The sequence below is a fragment of the Phocoena sinus genome, chromosome 1, assembly GCF_008692025.1.
Source record: "Phocoena sinus isolate mPhoSin1 chromosome 1, mPhoSin1.pri, whole genome shotgun sequence".
NCBI classification, from domain to species: Eukaryota; Metazoa; Chordata; class Mammalia; order Artiodactyla; family Phocoenidae; genus Phocoena; species Phocoena sinus.
In genome coordinates, this window is record NC_045763.1 from 31,915,413 (window position 1) to 31,943,250 (window position 27,838).

At 43.2% G+C, this 27,838-nt stretch overlaps 1 protein-coding gene across 1 annotated transcript in view; it reads left to right on the forward strand.

The window, feature by feature from the left end:
• Window positions 1-27,838, forward strand: part of MACF1 (microtubule actin crosslinking factor 1) — a 240,964-nt gene that overhangs the window by 11,748 nt on the left and 201,378 nt on the right. The window contains 3 exon segments of the mRNA XM_032613193.1: window positions 9,407-9,468; window positions 22,342-22,431; window positions 26,318-26,395. Coding sequence (XP_032469084.1) covers window positions 9,407-9,468; window positions 22,342-22,431; window positions 26,318-26,395 — 230 coding nt within the window.

A 27,838-nucleotide genomic window follows, 5' to 3' on the forward strand; every position in this document is an offset into this window, starting at 1 on the left:
GAATCATTTATAATACTAGTGCCATTGTATATTATTGGTAAATATTTTAATTGCTTGATCTCCACTTCAGACCATTTTCTTTGAGCTCACACATTAAGTGGTGTGAAGTCTCCTGGGTGTAGATGTGGGAAGAAGAATTTAGAAAAGCTGTAACTGTGGAAGGGACGTCTGAATGGAGATCCCTGCTCTACGCTGAAAAGCAGTCTTTTAATTATCATTTGAGAATATTTTTAGTCTGACTTTGAAAATACCATCATAAAGTATCCATATAGATATAACCTTGGCACACAGTGGGCTCTCACATAGTATATATGGTTAAATAAATGAGCATTCCTGAGTGCCTACTATTGTCCTAAATGTTGGATATTTAACGAAATTTAAAACATGGTTCTTGACTCCAAAGAACTAAAGTGCAGATAGAGAAATTGGATTTACATGTAAAGATATCTAACAATAGATTTTATATGTTCAGTGCCAAGTAAATTAAATAAACACAGGCATCCAGAGATGGCTGGGATAGCCAGAAAGGTGTAAAGGAAGAAGTTGACTTCAGCTGGACCTTGTAAGGAGGCTCTAAGTTAGATAAAACAAGAAGAGAGGGTAGATGTTTCAGTAGGGAGAAATAGGTGAACAAAGGCAAGAATGTGCAAGGTATGTTTGGAAACTGAGATCAGAATGGTTGCAGTTGAGTCATGCAGGGGAGAGTCTAAAGATAAATTTGGAAGAGTAGATAGGTTGTAAATTTCTTCAGGTTAGAGGCCATGTCTTATCTTTATCTCTTCCAACCACCTAATACATAGTGAATAAAAACTGGAATTGAATTTCAGAGGGTTGTAGTAGACAGTAGAAACAAAGGACTTGGGCTTGAGCCTCTGGTCGTCTGAGAGCCACTAAAGGATTTTGAATAGAGGGGTAATATGAGCAAAGTGGTGATTTAGGAAGACTTGTTGAAATAGGCTGGCTGTACTACCTGCCACGGCCTCAGCTATCAACTGTTAGCATCAAATCTGTATCCTCAATTCTGCCTGCTCTTCTGAACTCTAGACCTAAGGTTCCAACTGTCTGCAGGAAGGGCCTGCTGACATCTCATTATGTTTCTTCTACTTTACCCAACCTATCCTCACCCAATCTGTGCCACCTGTTTTCCTTATCTCCAGGTACCACTCCTCCCAGTTGCTGTGACTGGAAACTTTTTTTTTTTTTTTTTTTTTTTTGTGGCTGCACTGGGTCATCGTCGCTGTGCGCGGGCTTTCTCTAGTTGCGGCAAGCGGAGTCTACTCTTCGTTGTGGTGCACGGGCTTCTCGTGGTGGGTTCTCTCTCTTGTTGTGGAGCACGGGCTCTAAGGCACACGGGCTCCAGTAATTGTGGCACGTGGGCTCAGTAGCTGTGGCTCACGAGCTCCAGTAGTTGTGGCACGCGGGCTCAGTAGTTGTGGCTCGCCAGCTCTAGACACGGGCTTAGTTGCTCCGCAGCATGTGGGATCTTCCCGGACCAGGGATCGAACCTGTGTCCCTTGCATTGGCAGGCGGATTCTTAACCACTGCACCACCAGGGAAGTCCCTGTGACTGGAAACTTTAGAATTATCTTGAATTCTCCCTTTCTTTAACATCTAGCCAGTAGTTAAGGGCTATTGTTTCTTCCTCTACATTGGAGTTGGGGATCTGGCTGCCCTTGCCCTATTCATGCTCTTAGATTTTTCTTGGTCTGTCACACACAGTAGGCCTCTAATTGCTTCTACCTCTTAGTGTGTCTCTGCTGCAGTCTGGCCTTCCGTCCAATGCCAGATTAATCTTTCCAAAACACCCTCTGGTTCAGAAAATTTCAGTGGTGTCCTTTTATCTACTGAATTAAGTGGATACTCCTCATTCCTGCTCTCTGGAGTGATGTGGTCTCAGGTGACCTTGTTAGCTCTCCTTCTCATTACATGGCTAACTGTACGCTTTGTGTAGCCACACCATTCCTTCCAGTGTATCCTGTGTGCTCACATATCTCCAAGTCACTGCTCGTGCTTATTTTTCACTTTGGAATTCCTTAACCTCTTTTTGGGCTGCCAAAATCATACTTGTCACCCAAGGTTTACTTCAGATACCACACCTTTCATGAACTCTTCTCCTATCCCTCTGTCAGAATTAATCAGCTTTGTTTATCAGCATGATTTTGTGCAGCTTGTATCTGGTGTGCTATTTGCTTGGTGTTATTGTTAATTATTTATTTACATATTGGTCTCTGCTACTAGATTGACCTCGTGGTCAAGGAACAGGCCAATTCCAGCTTTCTATATATTTATTTCCCTGTTTATTTATTTAAAAGATTTATTTTTTATTCATTTATATTATTTACTTTTGGCTGTGTCGGGTCTTTGTTGTGGTGAGCGGGCTTCTCTCTAGTTGTGGCGTGTGGATTTTTTCTCTTCTCTGATTCAGGCGTGTAGGCTCCAGGGCGCATGGGCTCTGTAGTTTGCCGCACGTGGGCTCTAGTTGAGGCATGCGAGCTCAGTAGTTGCAGTGCGCAGGCTTAGTTGCCCCGCGGCATGTGGGATCTTAGTTCCCTGACCAGGGATTGAGCCCACATCCCCTGCGTTGTAAGGCGGATTCTTTACCGCTGGAGCACCAGGCAAGTCCCAGGTATCTCATTTTTAGATTTTCAGGTGGTTGGTGCTTCTTGGGCTTCTTGAACCACTTGTAATTTTTCTGTGGCCCTCAGGGAAACAAGCAGAGGCTCTTCTCTCTTTGCTTTTTTAATGATTCATGATGCTGTGTTGGGCTATGTTGGAATAGAACACAAAACTGTTTGCCTCAAATGCAGGCTTTCATTCCGACCCCAGGCCTATCCTCAAAATGCTCCAAGTAGAGTAGAGTAGGACAGATGGACAAGCAAACTATGATACCTTGAAATAGGCACAAGAGGGAGATCACTCAACTAGTGTATATAAGGGATGGAGGAGGTGATAGCTGAGTTGAATGCTGAAGAATGAGTAGTCCAGGAAATGGGGGAGCGATCTTCCATGCAGAGAGAACAGTAAATGCAAAGCATGGAAGCGTGAGAGCACATGCCTCATTTGGGCAAAACGGTACATTCGGCAAGGCTGGAAGTTAGGGTTTTTATGAAAGGGTGGAGAGGGAAGAGTGGCCACATCATATGGGACCTTAGATCCCAAGCTAAAAAGTTTAAATATTATCCTGAATGCAGGCATCAGGCTTTAGAATCCAGCAGAGCTGGGTTCAGACTTACCTTGTGATCTCCGACAAGTTACTTAGCCTCTGTGGGCTTTATCTTCCCAGTAAAATAATGCCTCTCAGGGTTGTTGAGCATTGGAAACAATATATGTAAGGTTCTTGGCATATAAGTAGAGACTTGGTAAATGTTATCGGTTAATATTATTAGGATAAAGATTCAGTGTGGGCAGCATTGTCCACAGTGCTGGCAGCACTGAGGAGGGTGGTGTCTTAGTCAGTTTGGGCTGCTGTAACAAAACCATAGGCTCAGTGGCTTAAACAACAGACACTGATTTCTCACACTTCTGAAGGTGGGGAAGTCCATGGTCAAGGCACCTACAGGTTTGGTGTCTCGTGAGGGCCTCTTCCTGGTTCATAGACAGCTAGCTGTCTTCTTGCTGCACCCTCACATGGTGGAGCGGGAATGAGGGAGCTCTCTGGGGTCCCTTTTGTAATGACACTAATTTCATTTATGAGAGCTCCACTCTCATGACCTAATCATCTCCCAAAGGCTTCAACTCCTACTTCTATCACATTGGGGGTAAGATTTCAACATATGAATTTCAGGAGGACACAGACATTCAAGCAGTGACAGATAGATTATAGCAGGGAAACCTATTAGAAGCAGAGAGGGAGACAAGAAGGGTTCATTTTTAGACAAGTTGAGCTTGAAATGAGCATGAAATTTTTAGGAGTCAATTGGACATATGAGAGTGGTATTTAGGATAAAGGCCTGAGCTGAAGATACGGATTGGGAATTGTCAGTGTACAGGTTACAGTTGAAACTGTGGAAGTAGATTAAATCATTCTGGGAGAATGTAGAGAACAGGTATTATTTACTTTTTTTTGAAATCTATAGGTTTTTTTTTTTTTCCATCCCATAGTGTACATAACACCAAAAATTTTGCATGCGATTTTAGGTGGTTTATGACTCCCTCCAACCCCACAAATCCATTTAGGGACCCTTAGGCCCATGGATATCTTAAGAAGCTGTAGTAATACAGAATAAAAAGGAAAGAGGGCTAAGAATGAGTAAACATTTAAGGGGTGAACAGAAGAGAGGGAACAGTTAAAGGGGAAGGAGGGAAACCAGGGTAGAATGAAGTCTCAGAATCAAGAGGGAGAGTGGGTTTAAAAGGTAAAGGAATGGTCACCAGTGTCTTCTGGGTTGGCAGCTAGGTGGCTGTGGGGAGGGCAGTTGCAGTGAATTTGTGGGGCTGGAAGCCAGGTCACATGGTGGAGCAGGAGGTGCAGCAGTAGAGAAGTGAGTGCTGTCATCACACTGGTCCGGAGCCCAGGGGAAAGGAGAGGAGTAGTTAAAGATACACAAGCTAGGGGGTGGTGGTTGGATTAAGTTCTCAAGAAGGGAAGATACAGGATCCAGATTTCAGAGGGAAGGGCTTGCCTAGGTAACAAGGAGCAACATCTCTGCCAATGAAACTAAAAGACAATTAGGGTAGGTATTGGTAGCTTGGTGTCCTGTAGTGGTCTTAATAAAGTCGGAAACAAGTAGTGAATTCCTCTAATTAAGCAACCCTCGCGTGATTAATTGGTGCCTCAACATGTTCAATCTAAGAATTTCGCAGTGGCCTGTTGGGTTCTTCGTGGTCGGTTCACAGCCTTCGGTGAGGCTGAGCTTACAAGGAGCATCTAGAGGAATATCACCTTTCCTGTGATTGACTGTTTTCTTCTTACATAAGGGTACCTTCTTAAAATTCTATCTCTAGTGTTAGGTAGAAAGATCTTCACTAGGCCTGAATTAAATGAAGGATTTATGTATAGGGAATCAAACCTAAAACTTATTAAAAACTTTCAAAGTCTGAGCCGTCTGGAGTGTTCTGAAGGTCTGTGTAATAAAGTTGCTCTTTGGCTTACCTGATGAATTTCCTTGCTGATATTAAGATCTTAAAATCCAGGCATTGCAGTATCCTCTTATCCTGCTTAAATCAGGAGAGAACGTTCATGTAATTGATTGGTCTGCAACATAGGATCCTAAAAAAGGATCCTCCAGCTTTGGGGCAAGGTTGTTCTATAAAACCCTTTCCTGAGGAACTTATAGCTTGGCTCTAAGCAGGCTAGCTGCTCTTGGGAAGGACTTGTAATCACGCTGCTTTTAGTAATTACGTTCAGAATTAGTACTTGGACCTCTTCCCTCTGAATTGAAAGTCAGTTTTTTAGCTATTCGAAGCATGACTGATTTGAGGCCATCCGGTTTCCCTAGTGCATTATCCCCATGAGAGGGCTCGGTAGGTGAACAGCATAACTATGGGTAGTAAAATTTAAAAGACTCAATTGTGTTAATCGCATCTTCAGGTCTAAAAGAAATGAGGCAGTGGACTGAACTCTTACAGGTGGCTTGGCTTTGATTTCATTCTGTGTGTTTCTTTAGCCAGTCTTCTAGTCATATATTGGCCAATCAAGAATGTTTATTTATTACCTATAAGAGTCCAGTCCAGGGAATTCCCTGGTGGTCCAGTGGTTAGGGCTCAGGGCTTGCACTGCTGGAGCCCAGGTTCGATCCCTGGTAGGGGAAATAAGATCCCATAAGCTGCGTGGTGTGGCCAAAAAAACAAAAAACAAAAAAACTGTCCAGTCCAATATGTAAAAACTCAGATACACCAGTAAGTATCACCTTTTTGCTGGGGCCTGCAAACATAATGGAAAAACAGTATTAAAGCTAACTAAAAGTTCTGCCCACCACATTTTCACCAATGCCAGGTCCACTCTGCTTTGCTCTATTTATTACCCTTATAACCAAGAATAGTCTGTTTCTAATTTTACAAAGTTCTCACTCTGAAGACAACAGGTTTTGTTTATAGAATTTCTTTTATTATAAAAGTAATATGGGCTTGCTATAATAGGTTAAACAATACATAGATGGAAAAGAAAAAGTTAACAGATTTCCTTTTAAACTAGCCAATATTTTAAAGAGGTGGAGTTCATGTGATTTCTTTTTAGTCCACTGCCTCAGCTCTTTTAGACCTGAAGATGGGATTAACACAATTGAGTCTTCTTTATTTTCTACCCATAGTTATTCTGTTAACCTACCAAGCCCTCCTATGGGGATAATGCACTAGGGAAATCAGATGGTTTCTCATCAGTCATGCTTCCAATAGCTAAAAAGCTGACTTTCACTTCAGGTAAGGGGAAGGATTTATTTTAGTCTTATAATGTAGAGCTTTAGATGTTAGAAGCTATGGGACATGGAGAAAAGTAAAGCATGATCTCTTTCCTCAAGGAGTTAATGATCTCATTGATGAGTAAGAATGAGCATATTAAGAGATCAGAATTTATATAATTATATAAGTATGGATTGAGTGATTAGCATAGTAAGTACCATAAAAATTTGGAGAACAAAGAGACTATTGAGAAATGGAATTGTCAGGAAAGGCTGCCAGAGTAATTTTTCTCAAACACAAATGTCACGTGTCATTCTTCTATTTAAAATCTTTCAATACTTTCCCTTACCTTCCCCTCACCAGTTTCTTTGTGATAAGGTTTGGACTCCTTAGCTTGTCATGAAAGGCCGTGATTTGACCCATGCCATTCTATCCAGTTTTAAGTGTCACCACTACCTATTACACGTCCTGTCTTTCAACCATCCTTAATTCTGTGCAGTTGTCTGAACATGAGCTCCTTCTTATCTCCGTGACTTTGCACTAGGTAGAACTTCATGTAGTAGCTTTGTCCCTTCTCTTTCTGGCTAACTTGTACTCATCTTTTAAGGTTTAGTTAGTCACTCACATGGAAACGTTCACTAACCTCCCATGGGTCCCTCGTCTACTCAGACAGGTTAGCCATTTCTCTTACGTTCTTGAGTGCTCTGCTTACCTCTGTTAACAGCACTTGTCAAGCTGCATTGAAGTTAGTTCTCCTTTCTGCTAGACTCTTTTAAAGGTAGGGACTGTGACTTTGTGTAGCACAGGGTATTCCAAGCAGCTAGCTCCTTAATAAGGACTTATTCAAAGAATAAATGAGTGAATGAATGAGCTGAATTTTAAAGAATAAATAGCATTTGGAGAGGTGGAGAGAAAAAAAGTAGCTTGCCATGAAGAGAAAACAAATGTCAGTGATTTAGATGAGATTGTAGCTGCAAGCTGATTCTGATTCAGTCTGCAGATGATAGAGGCTTGGAAAGGATGATGAAGAGGTCAGATAACTGAATCAGCATCTAAAGAAGATCAAAAGATCAAAATATGTTGGAATGACAGTGGTCACATCTAATAAATATTCTGGCTTCAAATACTTGCAGCACTCTATGAAGTGAAAATCAGACAAGACTTAAAAAAAAAATCCCAACGGTTCCAAGTGAGCGCCAATAGGTAGAATTTATAAGGATGCAGATTATGACATATTATGGAACTATTAAATTAGTATGTGTTACTTTATGAGGTAGTGAATTCTCTATTATCTTAAGTTTTAAGAGTCAATAATATTGTAGATGTATGCAAGATTTGGACAGACCTTTCAACTCTGAACATATGATTCTTTGTTGTTGAGGGGATTTGTGAATCAGCAGGGAATTAGACTAAATCCATTCTAATTCCTAAGTTCTGTGGTCTGTAATAGGAAGAGATCACTGTTCCTTGCAAATAAAGCAGGAAAGGAAGAGGTGGTAAAGGTAAGGTTAGAGAAAGAGATGAAGGAGCACTTACTGGATGGCTCTAGATTCAGAAAAATAAGAAGATAGAGCATCCACCTGGAAGTGGAGAGAAAGCCTTTGGGTTGTTTGGAATGGTACCTATGTGGCTTTTACTTGGGAGTCAGTAAGAAGGGAATAACTGTGGCAGTAGAGAGAGAAAACCTAACTGAAATTTATGTGAATTACTAGTGAGCCAGAGTTACTGGCTCATATATAATTCTGCTACTTTCTTCTGAAATTTCTCTGAGTTGGAGAAGAAGTGGAGGAGTCAAGCCATGGTAGTCATTCAGGTTTGGGGATTGTCCTGGTGAACATACTAGTAGAAGGTTAGGCAGGTGAGACTCCCTGGGGTATTAGTGACTGCAGCTTTGAATTGCTTAACTATGTTGTCTAGCACAGATTGGGATGATCTTAGGTGTTCTTAATAAACAGGGTGAAATAAGAAGGGAGTGATTGAAGGTTGAGAATGATGAGGAGCTATGAAAGATTGATAAAGATGACTGCTAAATAGGTATGTTTGGAGAAGGAACGAGGCTCAGGAAGTGGCATGGTGATGGCTGGCTGTGAATTGGAGCTGAAGGTCAGTGGAGCCAAGCAGGCTCACATGCACTGTCCACACATATGCTGAAGTAATTTGAGGATGACACCGTAGGATACCCTTGGAGATAGTAAGTGTGAACCAAGTTGTTAAGAGAAGTTAACGTAGATTTGCCACGTGGAGGGGGCAGGCAGCAGGGAATGGTCGATGACAGAAAGGATGATTTGAACAAGATGGTATAGTGGAGGGCAAGGGCTTCAAATAAGTAGAAAAGGAACGGAGCTGATGAATCAGTGGTCTGGAGGTGGCGTTGTGGGAGAAGGTGAGTTCTCCGCAGGATCAGGCCTCTGTGGCGCAGTCACTGTCAAGTGTTGACAGTCATGTTTCTGTTAAAGAGGTGAACAGAATTGAGAATGAAAGACAGTTTGCCTACAAAAAAAAGTGGGGCTCTGTAAGACGTGGGAGAAGGGAGGGAGGGAGGAGATGTGCGGGGCAGGGCATAGTGGGCAGCTCTGAGAGCTTGGTTGGTGAGGCTGGGGAAGAAGCTGGAGTGAGGGAGTACTGGGGAGGAGGGGGTGGGAGGAGAGCATTGATCAAGAGGACCAGTGTGTGGAGGGTGAGATGTAACCCTGCACTATAGGTGTCCCGAACGCCAAGGGCACTCCACCCCTTCTGTTGGGGGTTTTCACAGCTTTGGCTTTTTGGAGCTTGCTGGGGGCAGGGGAAGCAGGGAATCACTGTGCTCCCCGGAGAATTACGATGCGAAGGAGACTTTGCCATGACAAGATTCTTGAGGCACGTGATTCTGTCTAATGCATAAAGTGACAATATGGTAAGGACAGAAGAGGAAGTCCAGACAGACTGAACCTTCCCAACAACAAGACGCTGTCTCATAGTCTGCGGAAACTGTCTCCACTGTCCTGGAGAATCTGGGTGTGGGCAAGGCAGTGGTTGGGGAACGTCTTGCCGGGTAGCGCTAAGCCAGTGCCTTCTCCCTGTTTCCTCACAGATGAACGGGACCGTGTGCAGAAGAAGACGTTCACCAAGTGGGTCAACAAGCACCTGATGAAGGTAGGACCCCTTCGTGAATGCTGCCCTGGCCCCTCTGGCTGCTCCTGATCTGGATCTATCAGTCCCTTCTCTCAGTTCATGTTACTGGCCATGTGCTCCAGTTGATGGGGATACGCATGACTTTTTTTTTTTTTTTTTAAATATCTAACATAGTCCGAATAACGTGGAAACTTCCACTGATCAGTTTCTTGGTGAAGACAGTAACACCTCCATTACCTGAGGAGGCTGAGGTTGAGGATACCGTGGCGTGATTCCTGGGATTTCCAAGAACACTTTGCACCAAACTTTACATACTATTTTATAAGCCCCTTTCTTGTTGTAAATTTTTTAACCTGATTAATGTGGAAGGATGGGGCAGAGGAGATTTTGTTCTCTCTCTTAATGTATGCAAATCTTGAATGATCAGTTTAATGAATTTTTAAAATACGTATATTCAGGTGTAAGTCCCATACAGTTTAAAATAGAGCAAAATGGCTAGGGTTGGAGGGAGATCTTATTATTATTTTTATATTATTATGTTTAAATAGAGGAAAATCCAAGGCAGAGGCATATTACATACTCACCTAAGGATAAACAGTATGACTAATGTGGCAGTCAGATTTGAAAACAAAGTTTTTAAGTTACAATAATTACTCAGGTAACTGTGAGCTATAAAAATTACTGCTCTGGGAAAGATTACCAGTGACCTCTCAATTGCTGTATCTAGTAGCCTAGTTTTATCTTCTTCTCTTTTGATTTCTCTGTAGCATTTGACAGTGTTGACCAACTCACTGCTCCCTTTGTTTTTTTCAAAATTTATTTTACTTTACTTTATTTATGTATGTATTTATTTTGGGCTGCATTGGGTCTTCATTGCTGTGAGCGGGCTTTCTCTAGTTGTGGCGAGTGGGGGCTACTCTTCGTTGTGGTGTGCGGGCTTCTCATTGCTGTGGCTTCTCTTGTTGCAGGGCACAGGCTCCAAGGGCACGGGCTTCAGTAATTGTGGCTCATGGGCTCTAGAGCACAGGCTCAGTAGTTGTGGCGCACGGGCTTAGTTGCTCCACAGCATGTGGGATCTTCCCGGACCAGGGCTTGAACCCGTGTCCCCTGCATTGGCAGGCGGATTCTTAACCACTGTGCCACTAGGGAAGCCCTCACTGCTCCTTTAAAGCTGTCTTTTATGTTGCCTTCTGGGACACTGCTTTTTCCTCAGTTACCTCTTCCCTCCATGAATGCCTCTTTCACTGGCTTCTCTTGTTCCTTCTGAGTCCTCCATGTTGACGTTCCCTGGGTCCTAACCATTTTCTTGTTTTCTACTCTGTATTCTTTGGCAGTCTCATTTGTGTTAGCCACGGGGATCATTTGGTTGCATGGAATGCAAGGAATCATAAGTTGAAAGGGTTAGAGGGTGATCTCCAGAGTCTGGTGTCTGGATGCATCTGAGCTTTATGAAAACTAAACTTTATTGGGCAGTTACTCTCTCTTTCTCTTTTTATGAGGCCTTGTGTTTCTTCATTTTTATATCTTTCTGTGTGTCTCCTACATTTAGTTCTCTGCATCCCTGCCGTTGCTTGTGTGTGAGCCACGGTGGCTGTCCCTCAAATGGTAATGTAAACCCCTGCAGCTACATGATTCTAAAGATGCAAACAGGGCTTCCCTGGTGGCGCAGTGGTTGAGAGTCCGCCTGACAGTGCAGGGCACACGGGTTCGTGTCCTGGTCCGGGAAGATCCCACATGCCGTGGAGCGGCTGGGCCTGTGAGCCATGGCCACTGAGCTTGCGCGTCCGGACCTTGTGCTCCGCAACGGGAGAGACCACAACAGTGAGAGGCCCGCGTACCGTAAAAAATAAAGATGCAAACACAAGCAGTCTGGTTGGCTGAGGTTTTCTTCTCCTCCATGGGTCGGTGGTCTATCTATTTAGTTCCGTAAACTATGGCCGGGGAGATGGTTACATAAATCAAACATGGCTCCTTAGGGCCACTTGTTTAACTACAAATGAGGGCGATTTTCTAACTACAAGATATAGATAAGGAGGTGATGATAGAGCCTTTTCCTGCATTCTTTCCTAAGCCCAGGACCTGTATCTCACAGTGTTATTGACACGGTCATCTGGATGTTACCCAGACATGTCCTGTATTCAACACATCCCAAATTGCCCAGTATTTTCACTCATGTACCTAGCTGTCCAAGTTGGGAACCTAGAATCATACTGTATTTAGTCCTGCCCATCATCTCTCCCTGTCACCAACTACAATCAATCACTTCGAACTCAGAAAGATGCTTGCATCTGGTTTCTCTTCTCCATCCCCATTACCTCTGTTCTAGCCCAGGGCCTCTTCATCTCTTGACTTGGCCATAATAGTTTCCTAATAAAGTTTTCTATAAGAACAAATGTAATGATAATGGTAGTAGTTTATTGAGTGCTTACTGTAAATCAGACTTTCTGTACTGAGTCTTTTATATGGATCATCTCATTTAATTCTTCACTGACCTTATGCTGTAGATTCTATTAATAGTCCCATTTTATCAGTGAGGTTCAGAGAGGTTAAATAACCTGTTCGAGGTCATATCACTAGAAAGAAGAACTAAAATACTAGAACTCAGGCAGCCTAAAGTCTGGCACCTGTGCTCTCAACCTCTGCACTGCTGACACCGGTCTGCCTACCTTTCCAGGCTCATGGTGTCATATTCCTCTCAGACCTTAAGCTCTTGCTGAACTGTTTGCCATGCTATTTATGACACTGTATCTTCGCACATGGGGCTCCCTCTGCGTGGATTACCTTCCCCAGCTCTGTTCTGCCTGGACAACACCAACTTAACACCTCCTCAATAGATACTTTCCTGACTCTCCCACCTGGAATTGACTGGCCTTTCCTTTGTGCCCTCCCTGTATTCGTTATGTACTTCTGTTACAGCACCTGCAACATTCATCTTTCTGCCAGATTGTAACTTGAAGGTTGATGTTGTGTCCTGTTTTTTTTCAGTCGGGACAAAGGAGGAAGGGAGAGAGACAGGGAGCAAAAACCCTGCAATTTTCCTCTAATTTCTTCAACATTTACCAGTTAGTTGCCTCTGGTTTGGTGGCACATAACTCTGTCATGGTGCAGAGCCCTTCACAGCCTGTTTCCAACCAGGCATTGTCCCCTGCATAGCCTGTGCTGTAGCCGTACGAAACATCTCACTGCTTCCTAAACACTGTACTTTCATACCTCTTTGCTTATTCATTTCTCTCTCCCTTGAATGCATGTCTTGTCCTCCTCTGCCTGGCCATCACCCACTTACCCTTCAAGACTCAGGTCCAGTATCCCCTTCCTGAGGCTCTGACCTCCATCCCTTGGACTAAATTAATTGCAACTCCATCTCTGTGCCACACCACTTTGAAGAGATGGGCTTGTGTGTTCACACGTTGTTGTCCTCTGCTCCTTGAGGTCTAGGACTTGTGCACTGTGTCAGCCAAGTACTGCACCCGGAGCATGAGAAGTATCCAGTAAGGATTTGTTACCTTGAGTAAATAATAGCTCAGTAGTCTTTTTAGCTTACAAAGCATATTCTAATATGACTTGATCCTTACAGTAACCCTGAAGGAGGTAAAGGTATTTTATCCTTTCAGTTTTAACAGTTGAGGAAAGTGAGAATTAGAAGAATGAAGTGACTTTCCCGAGGTCATACAGCTAGTGAAGGATGGAGCTAAAGAGCAGGCATGAGGCTTCTGGCCAGAATTACTTGCTGTTACTATTAAATATGCCCCCACCTTGCTCTGCTCTCATACCTCATCTCTTAACAATTGGAAGAGCTGAATTTATCCTGCCTCAAGCTTGCCCCCCTAAACTCTGTAGTTGGATGCAAGTGCTCTACCTCCCTGCTCTTCACTTGCAGCTGATGTTGCCTGTTGAACTTCTGCCTCAGTTCTGTGTGATGACAGGAGGCCCAGGGAGGGAGAAACTAGACGAACACATAGCATTGTTAGAAATTGGAGGCCAGCCAGAGCTTTACTTAAATCCTTGGCAATTTTTCATCTCTTCTCAGGCCGCCAGCCTTACAGTTCCAATGGCATTTTCTCATCTTGGAATATTTCACAGAGATTCACTGCTCATCAGAATCATTGCTCCATGTTGGAATTCTGTGAACTTTGGGCTGAGAATTAGGGATCAGATCTGTGTTTTGTAATTCAGGCATCCTTTGCTTTGCTCCCCAAGTACACATGAACTACATTAGTGTTGCCATTGGCAAGTAGAATGATGTAAGATCAAAACAGCCAAGCCCCTCAAGTGCTAGATTTAGTTGACCTAATCTCTTGGATTCCCAAGTATCTCTTTAGGAAACAGTTTGTTCTTGCATAAGCAAATCAATTCCTCTTTATTAGCTGAGAACACTGTTGGTCCAATCATAAAAGAGATTTAAGGATGTAAGCATCTGAAATATATAAATAACCTAATTTAGAACACGAGTCCTACAAATCGAAGAGTTCTGCTCATATGCCAGAACCATCAAAAATAAAAACCTAGGGCTTCCCTGGTGGCGCAGTGGTTGAGAGTCTGCCTGCCGATGCAGGGGACACGGGTTCGTGCCCCGGTCCTGGAAGATCCCACATGCCGCGGAGCAGCTGGGCCGTGAGCCATGACTGCTGAGCCTGCGCATCCGGAGCCTGTCCTCCGCAACGGGAGAGGCCACAGCAGTGAGAGGCCTGCGTACTGCAAAAAAAAAAAAAAAAAAAAAAAAAACCCCTAGAGTTTTAAGTGAGATTTTATTCACATTATCCTTGATATATCTCTGGGTTCTGGTAGCTGATAAAGTATCCCAAAGAGAACTTCAAGAAAGGCTGAAACAATGAGACAGAACTGAGAGCATGAGCTCCTGAAAAGGAGGAGGAAGGCTTTCTCTGGTCAGTTTCTACTGCCTGCGGAGGCTAGTGGGTAGAAAGGAAGGAAAGCATTTAATCTAACAGATGGACTAATTCTTTCCATCTTTAGTCATGTATGCAGTCTAGAAGCAACTGGCCTTCCTGGAATTTTAGTTAAGAATTCCAGATAAACCAGCAAAAGTTTTTAACTCCAAAGTTTTACTAATGTTCTCAATTTTTCTCCGCCTCTTTGAGGCTCTCTAGCTGAACACAGGGTGGGGTTCCAGGCACTCTCTCTTGGGCAGCCTCTGTGCTGTGGCCACATGAGATGGAGACTGGCAGTGGAGTGTAATTTAAGAGATTGATGGAGTCGTGCTGGTCAGATGCTGAGGAGAGGAATGTTTCCTTTGTTGCCCAGCTGTGACTGTATGGTGGTGGTTTGTGACCATGTCTGCCTAGACCTGAGCTTTCAGGGCTTGATTTCACCCTGAATGCATCTCGACCCCCACTGAAGGTTTTGGTTCTACATTGGGACTTGGATTCTCTACTCCCTGAGCATTAGTGCCTGCCTATTAAGTAAAGATACCCTTGGTGGATTTTAGAATCCTCCTCATCCGCAGAGAATCTTTGTTAATCAGGGTTGGCTGTTACCACTGTCAGATTTCTTAAAAGTTAAGGAACTCTCAAAACAGGCGATAGGATTCTCATCTGCAAAGAGCCTCACACTTTGCCCCCCCATCGCACTCTACTTACTCCAAAAGGGGCCCTCAGCCCCCACTCTTATTCCCTGTGTTCGAGCACAGTTCTCTCCAGAGTGAAAAGTCTGTGACAACTGTTACCTGTTTTTTTTTAGTATTGGGCTTTTCTGGAGGATAAATTTGGCCTTGGAATCAGTATGGAATTTTCCCTCTTACAGTTTAGAAATCTATAAATTCAGAAATCCATCTGAAGCTACCAGGCTCACTCTTACTTTCCCTGTATCTTTTAATAAGTATAGATGAGAGTAAATAACATACTCTTCTCTTTAAAACTTTCTCCTCTGACCTATATATTGTTCTTCAACATAATGTGGATCAAGGAAGTTGAGCTGCTTGTGTTTTCTTTTAAGAGTCTTCGAGCAAAACTTTTCTAGATCAGGCTTTCTGCAGGTGTTAAAGAATACTACATGACAGTCATTGGTTCCCTTTTTGTGGGGGGGCTCTTATAATTTAATAATGTTGTTAATATGTTGTTTCTACCCTTCAAGCATCATGGAAGCCTTGTGAGGGGAAAGAGCATTGAACTCAGAGTCAAGAGACAGTGATCTGACACTTTCCAGCTAAATGGTCTTACAAAGTTATTTAACTTCTCTAGACAGTGCTTTTCTCATGTGTAAACTGAGCCCTTTGGGCTCAGATTCTGATTCCAAGCACTTAAGTGCCATTTATTCCCTTTGCTAAAGCCACTTAGAAATTGGGGGAAGCTGTTTATTTTTTCATAACTTCAAGCCAATCTTCTAACAATTGGGAGAGCAGAGTTTTCCTTGGCTTACTAATGCATGGTGATTGGGGAGGATTGGCTTGGTCTCAAAATTTAGTCATTCATTAATTTTTTTTTTGGCTGTGTTAGGTCATCGTTACTGTGCATGGGCTTTCTCCAGTTGCGGTGAGCCGGGGCAACTCTTTGTTGAGGTGCACAGCCTTCTGATTATGGTGGCTTCTCTTGTTGCGGAGCCTGGGCTTTAGGCGCGTGGGCTTCAGCAGTTGTGGCACACGGGCTCAGTAGTTGTGGCTCACAGGCTCTAGAGTGCAGGCTCAGTAGTTGTGGCACACGGGCTTAGTTGCTCCGTGGCATGTGGGATCTTCCCGGACCAGGGCTCGAACCAGTGTCCCCTGCATTGGCAGGTGGATTCTTAACCACTGCACCACCAGGGAAGCCCCATTCATTAATTTTTAAAAATAGCTATGTTGAGATTTAATTCACATATCACATAATTCACCCATTTAAAGTGTACATTTCAGTGGCTTTTATTGTATTCACAGAGTTTCGCAGCCATCACCACAATCAATTTTAGAATATTTTCCTCATCCCCCAAAAGAAACCCTGTACCCTTTAATCATTATCCCTAACCAACCCCCCATCCTCTCCCCCAGCCCTAGGCAACCACCAATCTACTATCTGTCTCTATAGATTTGCCGATTCTAGATATCTCATACAAATTGAATCATACAATATGTGGTTCTTTGTAAGTGGCTTCTTTCACATGTCATAATATTTAGGCATTTGGATTTTTTTGGCTATTGTGAACAATGAATGCTGCTATGAATATTCATTCATGTACAGTTTTGTTTTTGTTTTTTTCTGGACATATGTTTTTAATTCTCTTGGATATATACCTAGGAGTGGAATTACTGAGTCGTATGGCAAATTGTGTTTAGCCTTTTGAGGAACTGTCAGACTGTTTTCCAAAGCAGCTGCATCATTTTACATTCTCACTGGGAGTGTATGAGGGTTCCAGTTTCTCTATAGCCTCATCAACACTTATTATCTGTCTTTTTTTTTTTTTGCGGTACGCAGGCCTCTCACTGTTGTGGCCTCTTCCGTTGCGGAGCATAAGCTCCGGACGCGCAGGCTCAGTGGCCATGGCTTACGGGCCCAGCCGCTCCGCGGCATGTGGGATCTTCCCGGACCTGGGCACGAACCCGCGTCCCCTACATCGACAGGGAAGCCCCTGTCTGTCTTTTTGATTATAGCCATCCTAGTGGTTGTGAAGTGGTATCTCACTGTAGTTTGATTTACATTTTCCTTATGGCTAATGATATTGAGCCTCTTTTCATGAGTTTGGTAGCCATTTGTACGTATTCCTTGGAGATTTCTAAAGAACTGATTTTGATGGTGATTTTCACAGGGAGTACAAACAGGTAAGGACCTGGATAGTTGAAGTTTTTCACTCATCTTGTTTGTTAACAGAGCAGCATGATTATTTGTTGGAAAGAAACATATATATGGATGATTTCTGAGCACTCTTGGCTTCACTTGGCTGCCTCTAATACTTTTCTGGTGCTTAGTCCACCAGACTTTTTCTTAGGAGATTTGTGGAAAACTTCAGAGGCAATGTAGCATGTACAAAAACGGTGAAGACTTTAGAAGGGGGCAGACCTGGATTTGATTGGCCTGGTCATTAAGCTGTATGATCGTGGGATGTTAATTGAGCCCTCCAAATCCCCCCTCTGCATCTGAAAATTTTTTGATGTAAAAGCACTAGTAAGTGTTAGCTAGTTCTTTTTTTTTTTTAATTATCATAGTTCCTTATTTTTTATTATTTATTTTTATTTTATTTTTGGCTGTGTTGGATCTTTGTTGCTGCACTTGGGCTTTCTCTAGTTTTGAGTGGGGGCTGCTCTTCCTTGCGGTGTGCGGGCTTCTCATCGCGGTGGCTTCTCTTGTTGCGGAGCACGGGCTCTAGGCGCGCGGGCTTCAGTAGTTGTGGCTCGCGAGCTTCAGAGCGCAGGCTCAGTAGTTGTGCACAGGCTTAGTTGCTCTACGGCATGTGGGATCTTCCTGGACCAGAGCTCGAACCCGTGTCCCCTGCATTGGCAGGCAGATTCTTAACCACTGCGCCACCAGGGAAGCCCCTAGTTCTTTATCCTTCTCTAGGCAGAGCTGTGTTCAGTATGCTTCAGAAACAGACTACTGTTCTCTGTTGAAAATTATCTGAGGAAAAAAAAAATCTTACTACACTCCCTTCCCCCATTACTTTTGTCTATATCTCTCTACTGGTTTTCATAGTTACTTAGTTATTATAATCACACAAAGACTGAGAAACAGTAAACTAGGACTCATGTAAATTTCTTATAAGGTGGTTGAATTTTGCTATTCACAGGTGTAAAACATAAACCGGAATTTTCAGAAGGAGATTGGGGCCTTGATGTAAAACTAACTTTACATTTCAAGTACTTCCTTTTTCTTTTCAGCACTCCGTGGTGTTTGGTATCCTACTGATAACACGAGCTCACCTGGTCCGCAACCCTGTGTAATTTATTTAAATAATTACTTGATGACCACTCCCGATTTTTATACCCTATGTTCAGGTCTTACCTGTCAATAATAAATCCCTCATTATTGTTTCTTCTCTTCTTTTTTTTTTTTTATAAATTTAATTAAATTAATTAATTTATTTTTGGCTGCACTGGGTCTTCGTTGCTGCGTGTGGGCTTTCTCTAGTTGTGGCGAGTGGGGGCTACTCTTCATTGCAGTGCGTGGGCTTCTCATTGCGGTGGCTTCTCTTGTTGCAGAGCACGGGCTCTAGGCGCGCGGGCTTCAGTAGTTGTGGCACGTGGGCTCAGTAGTTGTGGCTCGGGGCTCCAGAGCGCAGGCTCAGTAGTTGTTGCACATGGGCTTAGTTGCTCCGCGGCATGTGGGATCTTCCCGGACCAGGGATCGAACCCGTGTCCCCTGCATTGGCAGGCGGATTCTTAACCACTGCACCACCAGGGAAGTCCCTGTTTCTTCTCTTCTTAATCCTAATAACACGTATTTAATAATTTCTGACTTTTTAAAACCTACTGTTCATTTAAAATCTGATTTCCATTCCACCACTCTCTAAAAAATTATTCTCACAAAAAGCACTCTTATTTGTAGGAAAATTCAGAAAGCCTTTCTTAGTCTTTGTCCTCCTTGTCCTGTAGCATTTGATACTGGTGATCATCTCTTCCTTGATTATACTTTCTTGGTTTGTTGCCTACCTCTTTCACTGCCTTTTCCCCTACCCGCCCCCCCTCCTTTGTTGATTGCTTTCCCATCTCCTGCCTTCTAATTTTGGCTATTCCTTCAGGCTCAGTCCTTAGCAATCCGCTCTTCTTTTTTGCCCTAACCCAGAAAGCCCAACATTTCCCATGTCTTTAGCTAGCACCTCTATGCATATGACTTCTAAACGTAAGTTCTCATCTGCCCCAGATTAAAATCTGGTATTTTCAGCTGCTTCAAGAACATTTCCATTTGTAGCTCCTTTGCTGTTGTTTTAAATTCAACATACTTCAGATTGAACTTGTCAAATCAAACTTCCTTTCCAACTCTTATGACCTGCTGATTTCTTGAGTGGTGCACTGTGGTTGAACCCTTGGACCCACATGAGGGAGGGGTCTTGAAATCTTAGAGCCACTGGTGTGTTGGAGTCAACTGTCATGGGCTTGTGAGAGCCAAATATTAAACTTTCAGGAATTTTGTGAGCTATTTGCTAAGCACAGCCATTATTAAAAATTAAATTATGTAAACTTACAATTAAATAAATTATCTTTAAAATAAAGGTAATAAATATTCAAAGCTCTCACTTCAGTTACTTTACTATGTTATTATCATCTGTGCTCTTGAGGTCAGTTATGTCTGTTGTATCTCTCTGATGGAAATTCTATATATTGGTGTGCTACTGTACATTTATTCCCAACATTGCTTTTAGTGATATTATATTAATAGCTTGAAATTGGTCATTTCAAGAGAGTATTTACACCATGGAAATCATAAGTGATACAAGTCTGGGGTAAATGTATTGTTTCATTCATTGTCTAAACTTAAGAAAGTGAGGGGGAAAATGTTAGTATTGCAGATTAAACTAAAATGTGTGTCATATTGTCAGTAGCACAAAAAAACTGAAGAAATATTCTTTAAATATTTGAAACCTATATTTAATTTTTAAATATTTGAAACCTATTATTCAATTTATCATGAACCATTTTCTCCAGTTGGGTTATCTACCTGTCAACTTCTTATTCCTTCGCGCACACGTACAAACATGCATGTCTTGCATGTTTCCACCCCTATACCTAGCCTTATGTGGTTTTCCCCTGCTCTTTCTTTCTATCAAACATTTTCTAATCCTTCAAGTCCTTTCTTTTCTAGGAAGTTTACTGAGATGTTTCCACCCTTTATCTTTTCTGATTTGCAATCTGTTTTGAATGCTAGAATATTACAGTTGGAAAGGACTTATAGTTCAATCTTCCACGTGAATGTAGAAATTCCAATATCCTAGTCTCTGCTGGAAAAACTCCAGTGACTAGAAATCCACTATTCTGAGAGTAAACCCTTTCTCTTATTGTCTAGAAAATTAATTATGTTGAAAAGAATCTTCTTCCTTGTAATTTCCAATTGTCTTCTGATTCTGTGTTTGAGCGTATCACTCGGTGAAGTTGTCACTAGACTTGGAATGAATCAGTCACTTTAGGCACTTCCCACAGCTGTGTGACCATAACTTCCCAGAGCCTTAGCTTCCTCAGTTTCTGTTATAGAATGGGAGTAATAAATAAACTTCACAGGGCAGTTGTTTGGATTAAGTAAATAAAATGAGATTATGTCTGATTACAAAGCATTGTAGTAATGGCAAAGACCTATATCAGAAAGACCAGGACTTCCCTGGTGGCGCAGTGGTTGGGAGTCCGCATGCCGACGCAGGGGACACGGGTTCGTGCCCCGGTCTGGGAGGATCCCACATGCCGCGAAGCGGCTGGGCCCGTGAGCCATGGCCGCTGAGCCTGCGCGTCTGGAGCCTGTGCTCCGCAACGGGAGAGGCCACAACAGTGAGAGGCCCGCGTACCGCCAAAAAAAAAAGAAAGACCAAACTGAGGCCCGTCTTTCCACCTGTGACCTTAGGCAAGTTACTTAACCTCTTTGTGTCTCATTTCCTCATGTGTAAAACAGGAATAATAATACCTACCTTATGGATATGAGGGATAGATGAGATAACATCTAAAGCATTAGCACAATGTTTGACATTACCCACACATTTTTCTAAAGTGGTATCTATTTGTTTTTGCATAGTTTCAGTTATAAAATTAGAATTGTTTTTTCCCAAAAGGAAAGTATTTCTCAAGTTCACTATTAGAAGTATTTGGTAAGGGGCTGCCTTGGTGGCGCAGTGGTTAAGAATCTGCCTGCCAATGCAGAGGACACGGGTTCAAGCCCTGGTCCAGGAAGATCCGACATGCCATGGAACAACTAAGCCCATGTGCCACAACTACTGAGCCTGCACTCTGGAGCCCGCGATCCACAACTGCTGAAGCCCACGTGCCACAACTACTGAAGACCTCGTGCTTAGAGCCCATGCTCTGCAACAAGAGAAGCCACCACAGTGAGAAACCCATGCACCACAACAAAGAGTAGCCCCCACTCTCCGCAACTGGAGAAAGCCCGCACGGAGCAATGAAGACCCAACTCAGCCAAAAATAAATTAAAAAAAAAAAAAGTATTTGGTAAGAAAGGGGTTAAATTAAGGTACACCGTATGGAATACTGGGTATCTAGCATTTTAGTTTCCTTCGTAGCACTCTGGAAGGCTTTTCTGACTCTGACTGGTCTCATCTGTCCATCATTGGCCGTCATTTCACATTTTGGTCCATAATAATTCCTGAGATGTTTCAGGGTGATTAAGACTCCCCATCCCTAGTCCAAACTTTCTGGAGTATTTTTCATGGTTGGCTGGAGTATGTAATGGATCTGGCTTCAATTTACTTATTAATTATAAATTTACTTATTTATTTTATATTTATTTTTGGCCACATTGCGTGTTTGTTGCTGCACGCGGGCTTTCTCTAATTGTGGTGAGTGGGGGCTACTGTTCGTTGCCGTGCGTGGACTTCTCATCGCGGTGGCTTCTCTTGTTGGGGAGCATGGGCTCCAGGCGCGCGGGCTTCAGTAGTTGTGGCTCACAGGCTCAGTAGCTGTGGCTTGCGGGCTCTAGAGCACAAGCTCAGTAGCTGTGGCGCACGGGCTTAGTTGCTCCACGGCATGTACGATCTTCCTGGACCAGAGCTCGAACCCGTGTCTCCTGCATCGGCAGGCGGATTCTTAACCACTGTACCACCAGGGAAGTCCCTGGCCTCAATTAAAAAAAAACACACATACACTTCTGTTAAGTGTTACCATTTCATATGTATTGTACTCCAACCTGAAAATTCCTGGATTTTTTTGTTGTTTCCAGTTTCAAATTCTTTAATTTGTGTTTACCTAGGACCAGAGATTCTTGCGTAGATAATAAAATAATTCAAGATAGAATAAAAATCAGTCTGTTTCACTCTCATGCACAGGTCCGGAAGCACATCAATGATCTTTATGAAGATCTGCGGGATGGCCATAACCTGATCTCTCTGCTGGAGGTCCTCTCAGGCATCAAACTGGTGAGCTTCTCTCTTCTCCTAATGAGTTGACCTCACAGGTGTGGCCCTATTAATGACATATGGGTCCACCTTGTTGAGTGCTAGGGCAGTGACTGTCACTGTGTACTCTGTTACATGGGAGGAAAAAGTAGAAGACGTAATTGGTGGACTTTATTTATAACTCAGACTTAACACTTTATAAATGCTGTAATTTCATCTTAATTTAACCTGATGTATCATATATTCTCATTTCTTGATGGAATCAAGTATCAGTTCTGTTCCTTTCATATTTGCATGTTTTCTCCTTACTTGTTCTTTATCTATTTATAGATGCTAGTGTTTCAGGAATAGCAGATTTAAAAGATTTTTGAATAAGGTGTATTTTTCTTCCTACAGCTTTATTTCTAGTCTATATAGACTCCTCCTATTTTTGCTTCTACCTATGAATTGTTCTATTTCTATATTCAACAAAGACCTGAAATTTACATTTAAAAGCCCAGGTATTTAGAGTCATTTTTTTCCAAATCACCTCACTTTCTCCCTTCTGGGATTCACTGTCTTTCACAGGGTTGGAGAAGTGCTGAAGTTGCTGTCTGAGCATAGCCCCAGATGGAGTACATCTGGGCTCCTTGGATAATTAAACATGCCTGCTTCCTCCCCAGATGTATTAAATGTGGCTTGTGGAAACACTTACCTGTCTGAGGGCAAAGGCTGTCTGAACCTCTTGGCTCATGAATTCTTATCTTCACTTTGTTTGAAGGATCAGCGTAACCTCTCTGTGGGCTCACTGTTTCCTATATGGGAGCCTAATGGAAGCCTGTGATCCTATGCAGCCCCTGCTCTAACTCGAGCATTGTAGACCACGTACTTTTCATTTAGAAAAGGCCAGGGCTGAATACTGGAAACACCTGTGAGGGAGGAGTGCTCTGGAGAGGCACACCGCTCGAGGAGCTGGTGGAGCCAGCGTGCGCACCGCCTTTGGTGAATTCTTAGTCATTGTTTGTTGTGTTTCAAGAGCAGGATTTGGCACATTAGATTTTACTCCCTAAGTAATAGCTTCTTCCACGGTTGGAGCTTGCCTTCCCCTGGGGCCTTTGTTTTGGTTTCACTTTTTTTTGGTCTTACAGTAGAATTAATTTTATAATGTTTAATGGCCTAAAATTGACAGATGCTTTTATTAACATAGCCAGTACATATGAATTCTAGTTCTTCTCTGGCCCTCATTTATAAATCTCCTAAGTAATCAGAATTTTACTTTCACTGTGCTGGACTTAACAGTGCTCACAGAGTTATATTTTGGGCAGTTTGGCTGGTATATTTGATGAACTTGTAGTGATTTTATATTGAAAAGTGATTCTTTTCAGTGATGTTGCTTAAAAAACAGGTTAAAACCACTCCAATCTGATTTCTTTTTCTAAGCTTTGAAAACCTACAGGTGTTTATGGAGATAGTCGTAAAATATCATCTTTTCACCAAAAGCCACCCAAATATGTCTTTCATGGTTATTCTCATCCTCCTCTCTGCCTTACTTGATTCACAGAAGTAGGGAGGGTGGGTGGCCGTGGAGAATTAAAGCTGTGTTTCAACAAAAGAAGTGTTCAATATAACCATCTGCTCTGGTCTTAATTTGGTTTTTGCATCTTTCTGGAGGTGGGAGGGTATTTTCATATTTATTTTCACCTTTTTTTTTTTCTGCATTCATTTCCTTTTCGTTCATGTGTTGTGAATTTCCTGTTACTCTGTCATGTCTTTCTCTTGGTTGGTGGCCAAAGGAGCCAGCAGGGCTGAAGACCCTTCGTCTGGTGAGCATGCCCTCCTGGCGCCATACAAACAGCAAGGAGCAGGAGGAAGATGATGATGATGATGTAGTAGGTTCTCCTGGGGCCACCAGCATCCCAGCCGGCACTGCAGGGCCATCAGAGAGTTTGGGGTTCTCTAGGCCTCCAAGTAGCTCAGTTACCAGTTGCCTTCTTCCCTGTCCACCTGGGAATTTGGGTCCCAAAGAAAGTGGTTAAAACTAATTGTGCCTCTTGCCACTGTTAGATGATCCTGGAGTGGGAATTGTTTTGCTTATCTGAGAGTAGCTGGCACGAAAAGAATAAGGGTGTTCGGTGGCATTAAGTCCCTTTGTGACCTGGAGACCCATGGCTTTCTGGTGGCCTTGCTGTGTTGTCTGAGTCGAGATCACAGAATCGTGGAAAGCTTAGTTGACAGCACGACAGTTATTGCTTATGACTCCACACTGCAGACTAACGGGGACTGTCCATCTCTCTGGCCTCCAGGTTCTCACCGCACACCATGTCATTTGTTTTCAGAAGAGCCTGGTGTTTGCAAACCACTCACTGCATGGAGATACTCTGCTTGGTCAATAACATCTCTAGTTGCTGTAGAGGACAGATATTTAACTTGCATGTTCTTAAGCGTATTTTTGGTGGGGAGTACTTAGGAGTAAAGATTAGAGTGTGTAAGAAGGCCATTTTCTGCTTGCAGGCTCTAAGCTATAGCCTATGATCTTTCTCCAGAAAGAGGGCTTAGACAATATCCCCATTCCCTGTCCTCTTAAAGTCATCTTTTCACCTCATTGATCTCCCTTCCCATTGCCTTAGAGTCTTCAGTTTCACAGGCTCTGTCATCTTCTAAGCTATAGTCACAATTAGTTTAGCTGAAATGACTGAGAAGAGGTTCTCACTAAGAAGATTTTTCCTAAAACTTTGACTTATGAAGTTATCCTGTTTCACAGAGAGGCCTCATCCTCTCTGTCGATTACTCTGGTTTGGAAGTTTTGCTTAGAAGGGTTAGGGGACCCCCACAGAGATGCTTCCACCGATCTTTTCATGTGGTGGGTTACTTTTGGCCCATTTCAACCTGGGGCAGTGTTTCTTGTGTGCAGGTGCCCACAACAGAGCTACCTTGTATTTTATTGGCCTTTAATTAGTACCAATTTGACATGTACAAATGAATTGGGTATGATCTAGTGAAAGTAATGTTTTAGTCCCAATTGTAGTCAAATAAAAACAACATTGGAAAGTGAGCAGGAGAAAATGTTCCAGAGGTAGGTAGCAGTCCCTGTACCCACTGGGGAAACACTTCCTGCACTTCTGGATGGATAGGAGTTGAGCAGTGGACGAGGCAGTGGGGACGGGCACCAGGGGCCCTGGGTGAAGGTGGGCCTCTCCCCCGTGGCTGTTATGACATCCAGGACTGAGTGACTGGCAGGAAATACCTTTCTTTGGAGGACTGTGTTGAACAGCCCTACATCATCAAGGTCTTTTTTGCTCTGGGTATTTCATACTGGGGTAAAGGGTGGCTTTGCTACACCAACACCCATCTTCCTAGAAAATAGGTTTCTTCCTGATTTCTGCCTTCCATTCTAGGTTTTTTCACTTGCTTGTTGAGCATGTTTAACTCCTCATTCCCTAGTATAAAGTTGGCTACCTCTAGTTTCTTTTGCCAGGTTTTAATACAGTTGGCTGTGTCCATTACTGTGCAGTATGCAATTAGGACTTTGTACCGTTCTTTACAATAGCATTTAACTGCGATTCTGGGAGCCATAGAGGCAAGTCTTTGTTCCCATTAACGTCACATCCAGATTCAAGTTCTGCCACGTACGACTGCAGAAGAACCCGTAGAGGAGCTGCGGCACTACCTAAGCCTTTGCATTCACACGGGCTGTGTGTTCACGGGGATCCTAGTGGTAAACAAGGCCTCTGGGGCCTCAGCAAGCATGGTGAAAACACACACAGGTCCTGCCCTGGGGGGTGCTTTATGGGATGCTCCCACGCCGGCTTCAGTCATGAGGAATTCTTTGTGGTCTTTTAGTCCTTGAAATGAAAGAGGAAAGTGGTTGGTCTGCACGGGTAAATTGGTGTAGCTGAAATTAACGTCCCTTTTGTTTGTTGGTTTGCAGCCCCGGGAGAAGGGCAGGATGCGTTTTCACAGGCTGCAGAACGTGCAGATTGCCCTGGACTTCCTAAAGCAGCGGCAGGTAAGAGTGTCCCGTGTGTTCCCCATTCTGCCAGGGAATGTTGGCATCGGGTCCCTAGGTGTTCTCAGTGCCCCTGGTATGTCCTCAGTAAATCTGACCGATGCAGTTCTGAGTCTTGCTTGCTAGTGAGCAGCTGTATTGTGTTTGAACAAATCATTTGGTGGTCCTTACACAGAGTTTGTGGCCTGTCTGAGGGGGGGAGAGTCTTAGAGAAGAGCAAGATATGAAAGATTGACTCACCTCGGGTGGAGGTCAAAGGGAAGATGAAAAATAAACCAGCTCAGAAGATGGGAAAAGGTACATCGTCTAGGAAGAGGGAAAACCAGAGTGCTCCATCATCTTGAGAACTGGGTGAGGGGATGGTCAGGATGGCTGAACGGCACATGGAGCTGAGGCGAAGGTCTCAGCTGTGCAGCATTGGTGATTAAGAGAACAGCCTCAGTAGAGCAGAAAAGTGTTTGGGACATAGTAAAGAAGCTTTTCCCTCTTTACTAAATAAGGAAGGAAGGATAAAGAAGGAAGATGGCAACATCTTTTTAGACATAGGGGGAGAAGCCAACGAAGAGAGGAGAACAGAATGAGAGCAAGGAGGAGTACGAGTCAGAGCCTGTTACCCCGGAAGGTGCCTTGGAGATCCTCTAGTCCAGCCTTTTTGTTTCATACGGAAGGAAACTGAGAAATGACCTGCCCCAAATCACACAAGGTAGAGCAAAGCTGGGACTTCCACCGAGGTCTCCTGACACTTGTTTAACGCTCCTTCCGTGCTGCTTTCTACACACGTTTCCTCCTCCCATTGCTTCCTAATTGATGGAACCAAGCCCAGGGATAGAGGGATGAGATACAGAGCACAGCTGACGTGGTTTCTTTGAAAAAGAAAGGAAAAAAATGCCTCTTCTGTGATACAGGGAGGAGGAAGGAAGGAGGGATAAAGACAAAGAGACAGTTTGTGGAGAGGAGGAAGGTGGATGGATGAGGGAGTCAGAGATCATCTGCCTAGAGAGCTGTTTGGAGAGACTTGGTATAGCTGCAGTCGCCAGGCAACAGCACCGGTCACGATGACATTAGATGGTACACATAGTTTTGGAGTTAGTTCATTTCTGTCACTCTTATCAGTAATTCTCATTAACTTGGGAAATTCTTTTTCTGTGTACTCCTGTAGCAGTTTGCTTCTGATATAATACTTATTACTTTGTTGTTATTTCTCTGTTTGCTGTAATGCATTGTAGGCCCGTGAGGACAGGGGACGTGATCATACTTAACATTTTTATCTTCATCACCTGTCATCCTGAATGGTCCATAATCAGCACTTAATAAATATTTGTTGAATAAATTGATAAATGAAAAGAGGTAGGAGAATTGGAGGCTGACGTGTTTAGGGGACCAGAGAGAGCAGCGTTGGAATGTCTGTATGTAGAGTTACAGGAAACCAGAGAGGGCCTTAAT